This window comes from Panthera onca, chromosome B1, assembly GCF_046562875.1.
Source record: "Panthera onca isolate mPanOnc1 chromosome B1, mPanOnc1 haplotype 2, whole genome shotgun sequence".
Classification (NCBI taxonomy): Eukaryota; Metazoa; Chordata; class Mammalia; order Carnivora; family Felidae; genus Panthera; species Panthera onca.
Window position 1 is genome coordinate 100,118,245 of NC_138342.1, and position 15,722 is coordinate 100,133,966.

Consider the following 15,722-nt stretch of genomic DNA (forward strand, 5'->3'; position numbering starts at 1 on the left):
AATTTTGGGGCACCTGGCTGGCTCAATTGGTTAAACGTCTGGCTTCGGCTCAGGTCACAGTCTCATGGTCAGTGAGTTCGAGCCCCACATCCAGTTTTTTAAAATGGTGAAAACTTCTGGGGCGCCTGGCTGGCTCAGTTGGTTGAGCATCCAACTTTGGCTCAGGTCAAGATCTCATGGTCAGTGAGCTTGAGCCCCGCATGGGGCTCTGTGCTGACAGCTCAGAGCCTGAAGCCTGCTTCAGATTCTGGGTCTCCCCCTCTCTCTGCCCCTCCCCAGCTCATGCTCTGTTTCTGTCTCTCAAAAAATAAACAAACGCTAAAAACTTTTTTTTTAATGGTGAAAAATTTTTAAACCTCAATGAAAAACATTTTTGAAAATAAATACCTTGGTCTTGTATCACACAATCTGTAGTGACCAGGGGAGGGACTTGGCCTCTGGTATTGGTGGCATAAACTTGTCCTCCTCTGGTGGCTCTGTCATTCTCGATCACTTGAATCTGATATAAGATATCAAGAGCAAGTTAGTTAAGACTCTTCTAAACATTCCCTCTCTCTCCCTCCTTTCCATTAGTCACACACATACAAATAAGTATTTTCTAAATCCTTTCAGTTCATTTCAGATCAAATTCTCACTGAGAGCCTACCAGGCCTTCAGATCCACCTTTGTTTACTTTCATAATTTTAGAGCAGTAGCTGCTAAATTCTGTTCTGTGATACTCTGAGCTCTGACTTTTCAGAGAACTTTTACTCAATTTGGTCACTGGGACCTTAGATAAGCATTAATATATATAAATATATATATTCTGGTAGAAAAGGAAATTGAAAATAGTTTATAAAGAAAATAACTTTTGTAGTTAAAGGAAATATACAAGGCTAAAATCATTAAAGGCAGAATAAATGATTTACAATATAACCTAAAACACCTTTTTACTTTAAGTTCCTCTTGATCCTCAATTTGCCATTCAAGTTCTTCCACCCCCACCTTGAGACTGTAAAAAACGAACAACATAGTGTTTCCACATGGAAGTTGCCTATTGTACAGATATGAGAAGACACGAAAGTCCTTAGGTTTTGTCATCTAATTTGGACACATATGTCTCTAAAATATATATTGATGAATAATGTAGAGATAAAAATTTGTCTTTCTGTTGTAGTTGTCTAGGGATGAAAATAATAAGCAAAATCTAGTAATTGGAGTTAAGAAGAAAACAAGAAGGCATCCTAATAATTACCTTCCTCTACCTCTTTATCTTCTCCCTGCCCTCACTTCTTTTGTGACAAGAGACAAGGGGTTAAAAAGTAAAAAGAGGGAAAAAACAGAAAAATGTGACAAATGCCCAGACTGTACTACACAGCTTTGGAGGATATATAGTTTTTCATATTCCTAAAGAAACTATTAATATGAAAATTGTCTTCCCCAAACTCTGAAATGTTACCTTCTCCATTTTCCCCTCCCATCTCATCCAATCCGGGCCCTAGCTGGCACTGACATCATTGGTTTTATGGCATATCAGAAATAAATTTAAACTGCTTTAAATCCACACATTTCTGTTTTTCTAATTTCATAGGATTTGAGTTCTTATTAATGATATAGAAAGAATATGCTCCAAACAGAACTACCATAAGATACAGAAGAGACCAAAAGCTACCATGGACAGAGACAAGAAGCAAACAGAAAAATCAAAACACTATTACATCCTATATTTCCACCCTAAGGTTAACCTGGTTCCTTCAAAATTGGAGTACTTTTTATATAATCAAAATTTATGGTAATCAATTCAACCAATGAAGTGTCAAATATGAAAGCAAATTAAAAGGCATAATAATCTACATATTGAACAGTTTCCAACCTTAAAATAGACTATATTTCCAAAAAAAATTTGTTTTTAAATTAGTTGTCTGCAACTTATAAAGCACAGGCTCCAAAGAAACAATGTCATATGTGGTAATTATATTTCTAAACTAATTCACATCTTGGCTAGAATATTATAAAGGGAGTAAGAAATACTAAAACACTTCTAGTAATTTTGGGGGTGCCTGGGTGGCTAAGTTGGTTAAGCATCCGACTTTGGCTCGGGTCATGATCTCACAGTTTGTGAGTTTGAGCCCTGTGTCAGACTTTGTGCTGACAGCTCAGAGCCTGAAGCCTGCTTTGGATTCTGTGTCTTCATCTCTCTCTGACCCTCTCCTGCTCACGCTGTCTCTCTCTCTCCTTCAAAAATAAATAAACGTTAAAAAATTTTTTTTAAAAAACCACTTCCAGTAATTTTTAAAAATATACTATAGGTTTTTAATTTTACCTCAAATGCATGTTCTCGAAAAACAGGCCTGGAGATTTAACAATGCATGGAAATTTCAATAGAGATATTTTACTATGACTTGGTACTTAAAGGATTTTGATTTGATGACAGTGACTTTTGATAATGTCAAAGATACCTCAAAATGTATAGATTTCCTTTTCCTTCAGAAGATCTGCCACTAGAGTTACTTTTATACTTCCCTGCTATGAATAGAGTATTCTGGGATCACAGAATTGGGAAAGAAAAAAAGAGTGGTTCTCTTGAGATAAATGAACAATAAGGGAGAAGCCAGGTAGGAGATGTGTGCACACTTAAGGCAGGTTGCTCAAAGCAGAATTATGTAAGCTTCAGGGTGGTGAGAAAGAGGGGAATAGGAAGAGCCCCACTTCTCAGTGGTCCTCCTGCAGATACAGAAAGGGAGTGAGGAAGAGTTTCAATGGTGATACCAGTGATCTCACTCTCAAAAGGTGGATAATAGCACTACCTAAAAGGATTAGAGTGAGCACTTAGCTCAGGACTAGCATGTAACAGGAATTTAGTAAACATGATTTTACATTTTCTTCCCAGAAGGAAGAGATTATTTAGTCAGTTAAAGCAGGTAACTTTGGGAATAGGAAAATAAACAGGCTCTATCTGGTATTGTTATTTCATTACCTTAATGATAAAAATTATACTGGACTGACCTGTATGTATATATTTTAAGGGTCTCAGATGAATCACAGCACTACTGGTTATTATTGCTTTTGTTGTTAACACTCATTCATTCATTCATTCAACAACTGTATGAATGTATATACTATGTACCAGCCTGTGTTCTAGCTGTTGGAGACACAGTAGAGAACAAAACCAAATTCTTGACCTCAGGGAACTAACACTGTATGGAAGACAGACAATAAATAAATATATAAATAAGATGGATCTATGTCAAGTAATAATAAGTACTGTGGATATGGAGTGATATGTACAACAGTATAAGGGACACTGGTGATGAGTAATGAGGACAGGAAGGAATTGTGGAAATGAACCATGTCCTGTATATATCTAGGCAGAGGAAATATCAAGTGCAAAGATCTTGAGGCAGGAGTACACTTGGTATGTTTAAGGAATAATAAGGAGGCTGGTGTGGTTGAAGCAAAGTGATGGAGAAGAGGGGTAAGAGACTAAGTCAGAGGGGTGGTGTGTATGTGTGTGTGTGAGAGAGAGATGAGAGGCATGAGGGAGTCAGAGGTGGCAAATAATGTAGGGTCTTTCGGGTCATTGTAAGAACTTTGGTTTTTAACTGGAGGAGTACTGGAGAGTTTTGTTCTGAGTCACAGCATGATCTGATTCAAAATATGAATGGATAAACCTGGATGCTGTGTGCAGGCTGGAAGATCAGGGAGATGAGTTATAATAATTGATATGGAAAGATGATAGTGGCTTGAACGAGGATAGGCACATAAGGCAGGGCCAGGACCAGGACCAACAGAATTAGGTAAAGGACAATGTGCAAGAAAGAAAGTACAAAGGATGACTCCCGGATCTGGGGCCTGAGGAACTGGAAGAATGGGATTGGAATCTGGATTTCAAGGAAATACCTTGACTAGGAATATCTGAATCCTCATTTAAAGCCATGTGAATAGATGAGATCACCTACATCAGTGCTTCTTAGTATAACTAAGAATCATCTGGAGAACTTGTTTAAACACAGATTCCAAGGCCCCACCCCTAAAGATTCTGACTCAGTAGGTCTGGGGTAGAGCCTAGGAACAGGAATTTCTAGTGAGCTCCCAGCTGATGCTGATGGTGCCATCCTGGGAGCAGCATGCTTTTGAGTGGCAATCTATAGAGTAAATGTCGACAGAGAAAGGGACAGGTCCAATGACGAAGCCTTGGGACACTTCTAATAGTAAGAGGTCAGAGAGACAGGGTGAGACCACAAAGGAAATAAGAAAGAGCCATCAGTGAGATAAGCAGAGATTGAGTGGTGGTATCCCAGAAACCAAATGAAAAAAAGTGTTTCAAGGAGGATGGAATGAGCAGATGTGTCAAATTTCTGCTGATATGTTGAGAAAGATGCGATCTGAGAATGGACCATTAGATTTGGTAATGGAAGTCACTGGTGACCTCGACAAGCACCAAGTGTTGGTGGGGCTGTGGTAAAGAGATCTACACTGGTGTAGGTTCAGGACAAGAAGGGAGGAGATGAACTGAATACAGCAGAATCAATTCTTCTGGAGATTTCTTGCTATAAAAGAACCAATAAATGAGTAGAAACTAGATAGAGAATTTGAGAAAATCCAAGGGAGTCTTCTTTTATTAATGATGAAGGTATTACAGGATGTTTATATTCTGCTGAAAATGATGTAGACAGTGAAAAATTAAAGTTTACCTTCAAACAAGTATAGATGATGCAGGAAAGAGGAATGTGATGGTTAATTTTATATGTCAGCTTGGCTAGGCACAGGTTTTGGTCAAACACCAATCTAGATTTTGGTTATTTTTCTGATCTACCCACTTATTCTATATTTATTTGAATATAAACTTGAAGTTTTGTGATCAAGTAGCTGATCCTATAACATGTTAGAAATTTAGGTTTAATGACTCTTAGTGCCTTAGAAAAAAAATGTTTTAATATATTTAACATTTAATCAGTGGACTCTGAGTAAAGCAAATTAGTCTCCATAATGTGAGGACTTCCAATCATTTGAAGTCCTTAAGAGAAAAAGACTGAGGAATCCCAAGGAAGAGGAAATTCTGTCTCTAGATGTCTTTGGACTTGAGCTGCAAAACCAACTCTTTTCTGTGTCTCCAGTCTGCTGGCCTGCCCTTCAGATTTCAGACTTGCTAGTTCCCACAGCTGAGTGGGTAACTTCCTTAAGATAACTCTCTCAGTAGAAAGATAAATGGATAGATGGATAGACGGATGGATGGATAGACAGATAAAGATATACATACACATCCTGTTGGTAGATAGATAAACAGACAGACACATATATCCTGTTGATTGACTGATTGATTGAGTGATAGCTAGACAAATAGATAGACAGACACATACATCCTGTTGATGATAGATAGATAGATAGATAGATAGATAGATAGATACACACACATACATCTTCTTGGTAAGTAGGTAGGTAGATAGAGATACATACAAATATATCCTGTTGGTTCTGGTTTTTTGCAGAACTCTAATACAGGAGATACTTGCTGAAGAGTTATCCTTGAGAGGCCATAAGGAATCTAGGAGGTGATAGCCTTGGTTGGGAGGAGAAGCTCAGTCACAGTAATGGGAGAGGGGGATAAATGGGCACAGATGCGGGGAGACGTGGCAGCGGAGCATGCAGAGGTTCTTTTTGGATTGCTACTATTTTCTCACTAAAATAACAAACAAGATTATCAGTAAAGAGTCAGAGAGGGGAAGAAAGTGTTAGGAGTTTGAAGAGAGAAGAAATGATAGTCACCAGGAAAATGAGTGATGGTCTTCAAACTTGCTACACATTAGAATCAGCAAGAGAGCTTCAAAAAAAAAAATCTCCATGTCCAGTCCATATCCCAGTCTAATTAAATCAAGTTAGCAGGGGGCAGCAAGGCACCAGCACTTTTTTTTTTAATGTTTACTTATTTATTTTTGAGAGATACAGCAGGGGAGGGGCAGAGAAAAAGAGAGACAGAGAAAGAATCCCAAGCAGGCTCTGCACTGTCAGTGCAAAGCCCAATGTGGGGCTTGACCCCACAAACTGTGAGATCATAACCTGAGCCAAAATCAAGAGTCAGACACTTAACCAACTTGAGCCACTTAGGTGCCCCAAGGCATCAATATTTTTATGGCTCCACCATCAATTCTTTTGTGCAGCCAGGTTTTAGAATCACACAACTATAGGTTCACCTTAGTTTAGTGGTCAGAAATTAAAAGTACGGTGTGATTTTTCTCAAGTACCAGGAAGCATCTGGGGTGCAGGCATGGAGTAGGTGGAGAGTTGGTTTACTAACAAATGGGATTTTTCTAGATGAATGCAGTGGAGAGAGAGGGGCAAAGGAGTTGAGAGTAGAGGATATAAGGGACAGACCTATAATCATGGATCAAATAATCTAAGTTGCAAAAGATAAGAGAGAAGATGAAGGCGATATAAGAGAAAAGGTGGTGAGTTATGTCCTGATGGGTGAATCATTATTCAGGTTTGAGTAGTCCTAAAGGGAATGAGCCAAAAATATATGAGGCAGTGTTGGAAAATAAGATGGTTTCAACTGAGATGTTGAAGTTTCCTGTAATTGGTTATGATAAGATTAACGGTAAGACTATGGATAACTGAGGTGGGGTGGATGAAAAGAACACTGGGAGCAAAGAAGATCAAGAAAAGAAAGTTTCTAAAGATGGATAGTAAAATTGCCAATAATTGTGACAAAAACTAGTACTGGAGAGATTAACAGTGAACCTGGAGCTAAAAACTTCAGAGAACAAAGTGGAATGAGCCAGAGGGTCTATAGATGTTATATAGAAGCAGAGAAACAAGAAGTTAAGATAAAATGATGAATTCAATGTAAATATAGGATATTCCTTTAACTAGAATAATGAAATAATATTAAGCCATAAAAGTAATGGCTGGTAACATAATTATGTATAAAGGCACTAAGAGTCATTAACCCTTAATTTCTAACATGTTATAGGATCAGACACTATCACAAATCTTCAAGTTTATATTCAAATAAACATAGAATAAGTGGGTAGACCACAAAAATAACCAAAATCCTCTACCCTCTGTGTGCCTTTTTCAAGGACTTTTCAGGTCCTCCCATCAAAAGGCAGAGTCTTATCTTTCTACTCCTTGACTCTGGGGTGATCCTATGACTTGCTCTGGCTAAGAGAATGCCACAGAAGTGCAATGTTCTAGTTCCAAGTCAAGGAAGGCCTCAAGAGGCCTTGTATATTCCTACTTTCCCTCTCAGATCTCTCCCACAGTCACATGAACAAACCCAGGCTAGCCTGCTTGGTAACACAGCCCAAGAATTCCCAACTAACAAATGGGTCCAAGTACCAGGCACATGAATAACACCATCAGTGGTGGCCCTCCCAAAAGATATGTCCATGTTCTAATCCTTGAAACCTTTGACTATTACCTGTGATATGGTAAAAGAACTGATTAGATTAAGAGTCTTCAAAACAAGCACTTCTCCTGAATTACCTGGGTGGGCCATGAAAGGATCATGCATAACTTCCTCATGGAGAGGAAGAAAGAGTTTTGAGATGGCAAGAGGAGAAGACACAAAGAAGAGGAGGAGGCGACAAGATGACACAGGCAGAAATAAAAGTAATGTGGCCATAAGCCAAGAAATGCCTGCAGCCACCAGAAGCTAGATGAGACAAGGAATGCGTTTTCCTATAGAGCCTTTCAAGGGAGCACAGCGCTGCCAACACATTGATTTCAGACTTCTGGCCGCCAGAACCACAAAAGAATAAACTTCTATTGTTTTAAGTCATCCAGTTTGTGTAATTTGACACAGCAGCCACAGAGAGTTAATATACCATCCTGGGCCATTCAGGTTCCAGCCAACCCTCCAGCTGACCCCAGGTGCACAAGCAAGCCCAGACCAAATCCATTGAACTTGGCCCAGACTAGCAGAACTGCCCAGAGGACCCATGACTCATGAGTATTAATAAATAGTGGCTGTAGGGTACTAAGATTGGTGATGGTTTATCACATAGCAAAAGTTGGCTAATACGGTAGCTCTTTGTACTCTTTGGGCTATCTCTAACTTTTTCTACTCATGTTTATAGAACCACTTCAAAGACCCAAGTTAACTGTATCAATTTCATTATTCTTCCAAAAGGACTATACATATGGGCTCATTGATACAGACTTGCAGTTTCTCCTGAAGCAGGAGTATACATCCCTGCCCCATTGACCCAGGGCTTTGTCATGACTTGCTTTGGCCGAAGGCATGTGAGTGGTTGTGACATGTACCACATCTGAGCAAAAATTTTAAGAATTCTTGCACCTTTTGGCCAGTTCTCTTTCTTTTCTCCCTTTCTCGTGATAATAACATGTCCCAAACACAGGATTCCCCTTCATGCTGGTTTCTGGAATGATAAGGACACACAGAGCAGCACCTAAAGCCAAACTGCAGCTGCTACAGCCTACAGGTCACCTAAGCAATCAATAAATCTTCATGTTTGGAAGTAAAACTGGGGATTGTGTGTTATGGAGAATAACCTAATAAAAGCTGACTGATACAGTTACGAAAGAGTAATCTTCCAAAGAAAATCACTTGGATGGAGAAGAATGAAGTTATAGCTCTAATTTTATATAGAACAATTTTCAATAGGCAAAATGTAAAATACCTTGTGCTTCCACTTCCTATGGGTATCTTACCCTTATTGAAAAGGGTCCTTTATTTATTTAAACTAGTATGTTTATATACTCTACTAATTATTCATTAAACAATCAATAAGCACTGCTAATATATGCCAACATAAACATCAATAGTATTGTTAAGTTTATGTGATAACAACAACAACAAAAATCTACACAGGCTTTCTGTGATGGAGATCCCTGATATGCCAGAACCCAGTTTCCCCACCCCCATACATAAAGAAGGAAGCCTCTATGTGATGGGTATTGTGCTTCAACAATAAAGGACAGGATAAATGCTAACAAACTGAAGAGTTTCCGAGACAGTGAATAAAGAATGGTCCTTTGTGAGGGAGATGGTGGGAGTGAGAGAGAGCACTTACTGGGCTGGGGATGGAGTCAGGATCCAGCTTCTTCTGGAGTTGTGGTGGACCAGCCATCTGTGCAGGACCTCCAGGGAAGCCTCCTGGGTAGGAGAGCTGCCCACCTGCCATCTGGGGACCATAGTTGGCTGCTTGGAAAAAATTTAAAAAAGAAATGACTAGAACCCAAAGTCCCAGATGCAGTGTTCACTGACCATATTACACTATTCAGTCAAGCATGCTGCATTTTTTCATCTTATTATATAAAGGCAGAGAGTTAAGTGTGAATATCTATGGTTCCCCTTTTCTCTGCATTTGCCACACTAATCGAAAACTAGCTTTCCTTAAAAGTTAAGTGATGGATGCCTAGTAACACAGAGCAAAGCTGCTTACCCTGCTGCGGTGGATATCCAGTGCCCAGGCTCTGTCCTGGAAGAGGCGGGGGCTGGTACTGGGTATTCAGAGGAGCAGGCCCGGGGAACCCGTCCTGCCTGTGAGTTGACGGAGGCAAGGGTGAGGCTCCAGGGCCATTCAGTGTGGTGGGTGGTGGTGGGAGAACCTGAGATCCAGGCTGCATAATAGATGGCTGCGGAGGTCGTGGAGGACCCTGGAAGGAAGGCGCTGGTGGAGGGCCGGGGGGCCCCTGACCAGGGGGAGCCATGCCTGAACCTGTGTGAGAAAGAAGACCAGACCACTGAACACTGAATTTCTCAACTCTCCAACTTCTACAAAGTATGTAACAGGGACACCTCTTTTCCTGACATAAAACAAGAAGGCACACTTATACACCAATTTCTTTTTTTTTTTTTTTTTTTTGCCACAAGATGAATTTTCATTCAGAAAGCTATACAAATGCTATTTGGGGCATTTTACACAACTGGAGAATTTTTAAAGAGTAAAAGCATTTGATGAGAAAATTAATGGGATGAATTTTAACTATGTTGCATTAACTTTACATGATACATGTCACTAATTAAGGAATTGTATTTTGGTACAAAATCTAGAAAATCATATAGAAGAAAATTTTATCATGTAACAAGCATGATCCAGGTAACTCATACATTCAATAAATTATTTGTGGCCTGTGCTTGACTTGGTCAAATAGATTTCAGAATTAGGTAGAAATAACAAGGGAGAAGGGATGGGCCACTAACATGTTTTCTAATCATATTGGAAATAGATGTGACACCAGATTATTTTTTCTATTTCTGATTATGTGAAATTTAGTTGCTTCACTGGAGACTTATCCATCTTGAAATCAATAAAAGATAGGAAATAGAGGGGTTTTTTAACAGATACTTCCAGAAAACTAACTTTAAGTAATGGAAACATTCTTCATCAAGATCAATGGCTGACTATGCTCCTATTACAGTGAAGATTCCTATGACACTTGGAATATACAGCATTTCTATTGATACAAATCTCAGTACTGTAACTGTTTTCTCTCCTATTATTCTCCTTTCTGCCTCACAACATCTGAGCTTCCATTCTTTTCATGATTTAAATACAGAATCAAAACACACTGTGAAACAAGGAGTATTATATTTTTCATTTTAGGGCCCCATTATAAACAACACAAGGTTAAACCTAGCCTCACCTTTCTTATTTTAACTTCACTGTTCTATGTTTATTTGTAAAGTCAGAAATTTTTTTTGTTTTTTTTTTTTTATTACTCTAATATTGAACATAAGGTTTTCTGAGGGTCTTCAAACTATTTTGAAATAAATGGCAGCATCATCAGGAAAAAAATTAATTATAGCCATACGTAATAGATGATTTATATAAAAATGTCAAAAAAATTACTTCAGTATGGTGTGCCAGAGTTATGTACGTTTTAAAGATGGAGAAAACCTTCCTCATTAAAAATGCTAATGAAATAGACAGTCAGTGAACACTAATAATGAAACTGTTACCATAGCTGTTGACGTGCATAGCATTGAGCTGACTGCCCAGCTGGGTGATGGATGAAGTGGAGGCAGGACTTGGATAAGATGATTGTGTAGAGGGTGAGTATGGTGCATAGGAGGATGCTGCACTGTTGACAGGTGGAGGACCCGGAAATCTACGAGAGAAAAAAGAATGTTAAACAGTATCATAGTTTCACACGAAATGATAAACAACAAATGTCAAAAACTTGTAAAATTAAATAAGCCCATCTTGTGGGCACTAGGGCAATGACTGATATTTTAGGCTAAGTCTTTAATTAATCTGAGTGTAAACTTAAAATGAATCATGTAACATCATCTCATATCTATGCTCACAGGTTCAACATGTCAAGATACTTAGCAAAAAATTCCTAATGTAAACAGAGAACCAGCTTTGGAAATGCAGTTGGAAGCTGAGTCCACCACAGCCTTATCTATACCAGGGTTAATGATCAACAGAACGGAAACTAGAAAAATAAAATGCTTTGTAGTTGTATCTTTATGATCATTATCCTTATACCCTACCCAGCTTTTTAAAATAAAATGTCAACTGCACACTAATTTCAGCAATCAGGACATTCCCTGCAAAACAGGACCTGACAGTGAACAACTCAGTAAAAACTTTTGAAGTCATTCATTCTTTTTCATCTAAAAATTTCACCATGCTTTAACCTTTAATTTAGCTTGGACTTACTGTATGTTTATTCCATCTGAACAGTGTTCCTATTGTAGTTCATCTGCTGAATAAAGTTAAAGCTTTCCCTTCAAATTACATTATAACTTCCTTTTAATTTAGAGTGTTAAATAAAAATGTTAAATGAAAATTTCCCAGATAGTATACTCTGATTTCAATTTCTCCATAAACTGGAAACTATATCCAGAGTGGCCCACGCTCTTGCCTTCCATCCTTCACTGCCACTGAGGGAGGCCAGTGGCTTGCCTGAAGTCCCACAATTTGTGTGTGACAAAACCAGGACTAACCTCTCCCTAGGTCTTAAGCAAGCACACTTTCCAAAACATCACACTAATTCTCTTCTGTCATTTTCCTCCATATATCTTAAACTGAATAATTACTATAACAAAACTTACAATTAACCTTCAGACCATTATGCTGTATGGTGTTAAGTATATTACAGAATGATGATATCCCACACTTTGAGTTAAATGGATGATGATCAAAATGCTATTTCTATGTAAAAGTACAAGCTATCGTATAGCAAATACTTGGTTATAAAGGGTTATAAAGTTACAATGATTAACACTTTAGCCCAAACAATATTGCTTAGCAAAGCTGTCAATTTCCTCTCCTGCCAAAAACTGAAACCAGACCAACGCAGTTACATTAAGCATCTTTTGATTTAAATAATTTGTGTAACAAAACTGAATAAAGATAGAAAATACAAAAGTTAACTTCTCACATAAAAGTTTCCTTTATCTCTCTAATTTATTAATGACACTAGGAGTAAAAAAGGCAGGGCAAAACATAACTCTAGTGTTGACACATTTAAAATATTGTTGGTCACTTAGAAATGATTTCAAGAATTGTCTTAATATGTTTTATAAATTCACTGATTAAAAATCTTTTTTTGAAGAAATGGTATTGTCTTTTTACAAAAGTTATGAGAGATACATACATGAAATACTTGCACACAGGCAGAATGTACATTCTATATAAGAATATATTAGTAGATGTAGAATGAGGTATTGTTATAGGAGTTGGATCTAATAAGCAGGAACTGAGAACTGGCAGTTAAATTGGGTGCAGGGGGACATTATTCAATTGCTTAAGAAAAAAATTATCTAAAATATATTCACAAATATTTCACAAATGTTAATCATATTTTTAAAATATAAAATTATATGAATAATTTATTATATAGATAGTACAAACAGGATGAAGTATGTTTCAAATGGAAGTTACAACACAAGCAACCTTCAGTATTTTTTAACTTAACAAAAGGCTGATGATTTAAAATAAAGAATGAGAGAATACACAACCATTAGGCCATGCTTTTAACCCATAAATGCCACTTATCCTTCATTGCTTAATATATGTCCTGGGAATGAGGCTTTAGAAATAAATTGTTTTTCTAACCAACTTAAATGTTATAAATCTTAAACATATTTGAATTTTAAAAGCAATTTTAATACTACTTAAGAGTAAAGTAGTATTAAAGGGCTAAATAAATAAGGGAAAAGAAATTAACAGAACATTTTAAACATACAAATATATATTTTTTAACGTTTATTTATTTTTGAGAGATAGAGACATGGCACGAGTGGGGGAGTGGCAGAGAGAGAGGGAGACACAGAATCCGAAGCAGGCTCCAGGCTCTGAGCTGTCAGCACAGAGCCTGACGTGGGGCTCGAACTCATGAGCTGTGAGATCATAACCTGAGCTGAAGTAGGACACTCAGCCGACTGAGCCACCCAGGAGCCCCTAAACATACAAATACTAAACATGGTTTAATATTTTTCAATTTCATTTCTTTACTAACTTAGTTAATCCAAGGTCACACAGCAGGGAGGTATCAGAGTTTTAAGTGTGAATCCAGGTCTTAAGGCTCCCAGCCTGGAGACCCTGATGTGTGACTATAGGCAAGCCACTTAATCTCCATAGCTCTCAGCTTTCAAACTGAAAAAATGAGCAGATAGAATTCAAAGATCCCCTTCTGTGCTATAAATATAATGTGGTTAAAATTAAGAATCCTATGATTTAAATATTTCTCCTGTTGATTCCTTCATTTAATAGGTTTCTGGCCTAAGAAAACATTCAATTCTATATTTTAATTTACTGTTTCAATGAATGTCAGAAAAGGGCAGATTCACCATAAAAAACAAACAAAAGTCAAAAAAAAATTTTTTAAACGTTTATTCATTTTTGAGAGACAGAGAGAAACACAGTGTGAGTGGGGGAGGGCAGAAAGAGGGAGGCAGAATCTGAAGCAGGCTCCAGGCTCTGAGCTGTCAGCACAGAGCCTGACATGGGGCTCGAACCCACAAACCATGAGATCATGACCTGAGCTGAAGTTGGACACAACCGACTGAGCCACTCAGGTGCCCCCAAAAACAGCAGTCAATAAAGAGTTACTATCAGAGGGTTAATAAAAACATGAATATTTAGGCTCAGTTTAGTCCTAACCCTCTGGAGAGTTGACTCCATTGTCTGTGGCCTGTTCAACTTCAAATACTTCTTATTTTTAAGTTTGCAATGAATTGTTCAAGTAGTGAGTTTTGTGCTGAAGTTTGTTAGAATGTGGAGATAACAAATTTTTCAAGATTGGCCTGAAGTAAAATGGCCTGGGTTTTAAATACTCAGTCCACAGAGTAAACAAAACCTGTACCAAACATCACTGCTTTACACACACACACACACACACACACACACACACACACAAAGAAGAAAGAAAAGAAAACAAAAAAGAAATAAAGAGAAAACAACTATTTCTTTTATTTTTCCTGATACCTCCTTTTCACTGCAACCAAGTTCTTAGCAGGTTTCACCCTATCAGCTTTAACTGGGGAAGATGAGTCTCCTCTTCATACCCTCTCCACCCCAATCTATCATTTTTTGATCAAAATAGATAACTTAAAATTGACTTTTCCTCTTCTAATTAAAAAATGGATTTTTAGTTATAGATTTTATTCATTAGGTTAATCCCACCCAGCAGTAACAGTTTGAAGATAACTTTGGTACCATTTACACGTTTAAGACATTTATTCTGCCTCAGCCAAGATCAATAAAACAAATGACTAAGTATGATTTTTAAATTTTATGAAGCATTGCCTATGAAGGAGCAATATTTAAAACTAAAAATTATAAATTTTTAAATTTTAATCAACATAATAACTGATTTATATCTTGTTTTTAGTAGACAGTTTAGATATGGTAAAAATTAAGAGATTTTTTTGATGGGTTCTCTAAGTACAAACAACACCTATGAAGTGCTATAATCATCAAAGAAATTGTGATGTCACACGAAGATGTCGTGAGCCATCTATACTCTCTGACCATTCCTGTGTGATTCACCTGCATAATCATTGTGTCCTTTGCCCTTTCATTTAACTATATACACATAAATATGTCCCATGAGGGCAAATTAACATGGAAAACATGGACGCTGAGTCTGAATACTTGACTTTTCCATGACTTTTTCATTTTTAAACCCATTTCCAATCTTTAATTCAAGTTCAAGTTGAAGTAAGCAAATAGTAGAGAGAGCGGGGAAAAATCTGTCAAGGTTTCCCTGGGAATCACAATAAAACCAAATTCCTAAGTTAAGTTGTCATGAGTAGCTAGAATGAATGAGTAGGAAGGACAAGCTACAGACAGTAGACTTTCTATATCCACTGAAAATGGTACTGATAACTGCTAACACATATTGAGTCTTTCCTGGGCATTGCACACTATGCAAGATTCTCTGCAAGCATTAATCATCAAAATCCTTACAACCACATTATTACTGTTAAAATTGTGATGAGGGAACTCAGGAACAGCTGCCTCAGCCAAGAGTAGCAAACATGTCCTGACTCTACACAGTCTACACTCTTCACTGTGCCAGACTCTGTGCTGAGCTCAGAACCACACAGCGAAGGTCTGTCTTGATGGCAAAATCCACAGTTTACTTATTTCTAAGGAACCTAATTCAAGTGAAACAAATGGAAAGAACCAAAAAGATCAATACAATGAAGGCTAATATCAGTGACCAAAAGCTTTCTTAGCTTCAAACCAGATGTTTAATTTCTGCATTTCTTCTTAAAAAAAAAAAAAATCTGAAATGCTGGCAGTTCACAATAAACTTTT

General features: G+C 37.6%; 1 protein-coding gene across 5 annotated transcripts in view; it reads right to left on the reverse strand.

Annotated features, from left to right (window-relative positions):
* Positions 1-15,722, reverse strand: part of SEC24D (SEC24 homolog D, COPII component) — a 108,246-nt gene that overhangs the window by 75,231 nt on the left and 17,293 nt on the right. For 4 of the 5 annotated variants that reach the window (XM_060654294.3, XM_060654297.3, XM_060654298.3 and 1 more), the window contains exons 4-7: positions 10,907-11,055; positions 9,387-9,662; positions 9,015-9,145; positions 388-499 (exon numbers count right to left, since the gene is read on the reverse strand). In XM_060654294.3, the coding sequence (XP_060510277.3) occupies positions 388-499; positions 9,015-9,145; positions 9,387-9,662; positions 10,907-11,055 (668 nt within the window). The remainder of the gene's footprint in view (positions 1-387; positions 500-9,014; positions 9,146-9,386; positions 9,663-10,906; positions 11,056-15,722) is intronic. The other variant, XM_060654296.3, reaches the window with a different exon arrangement.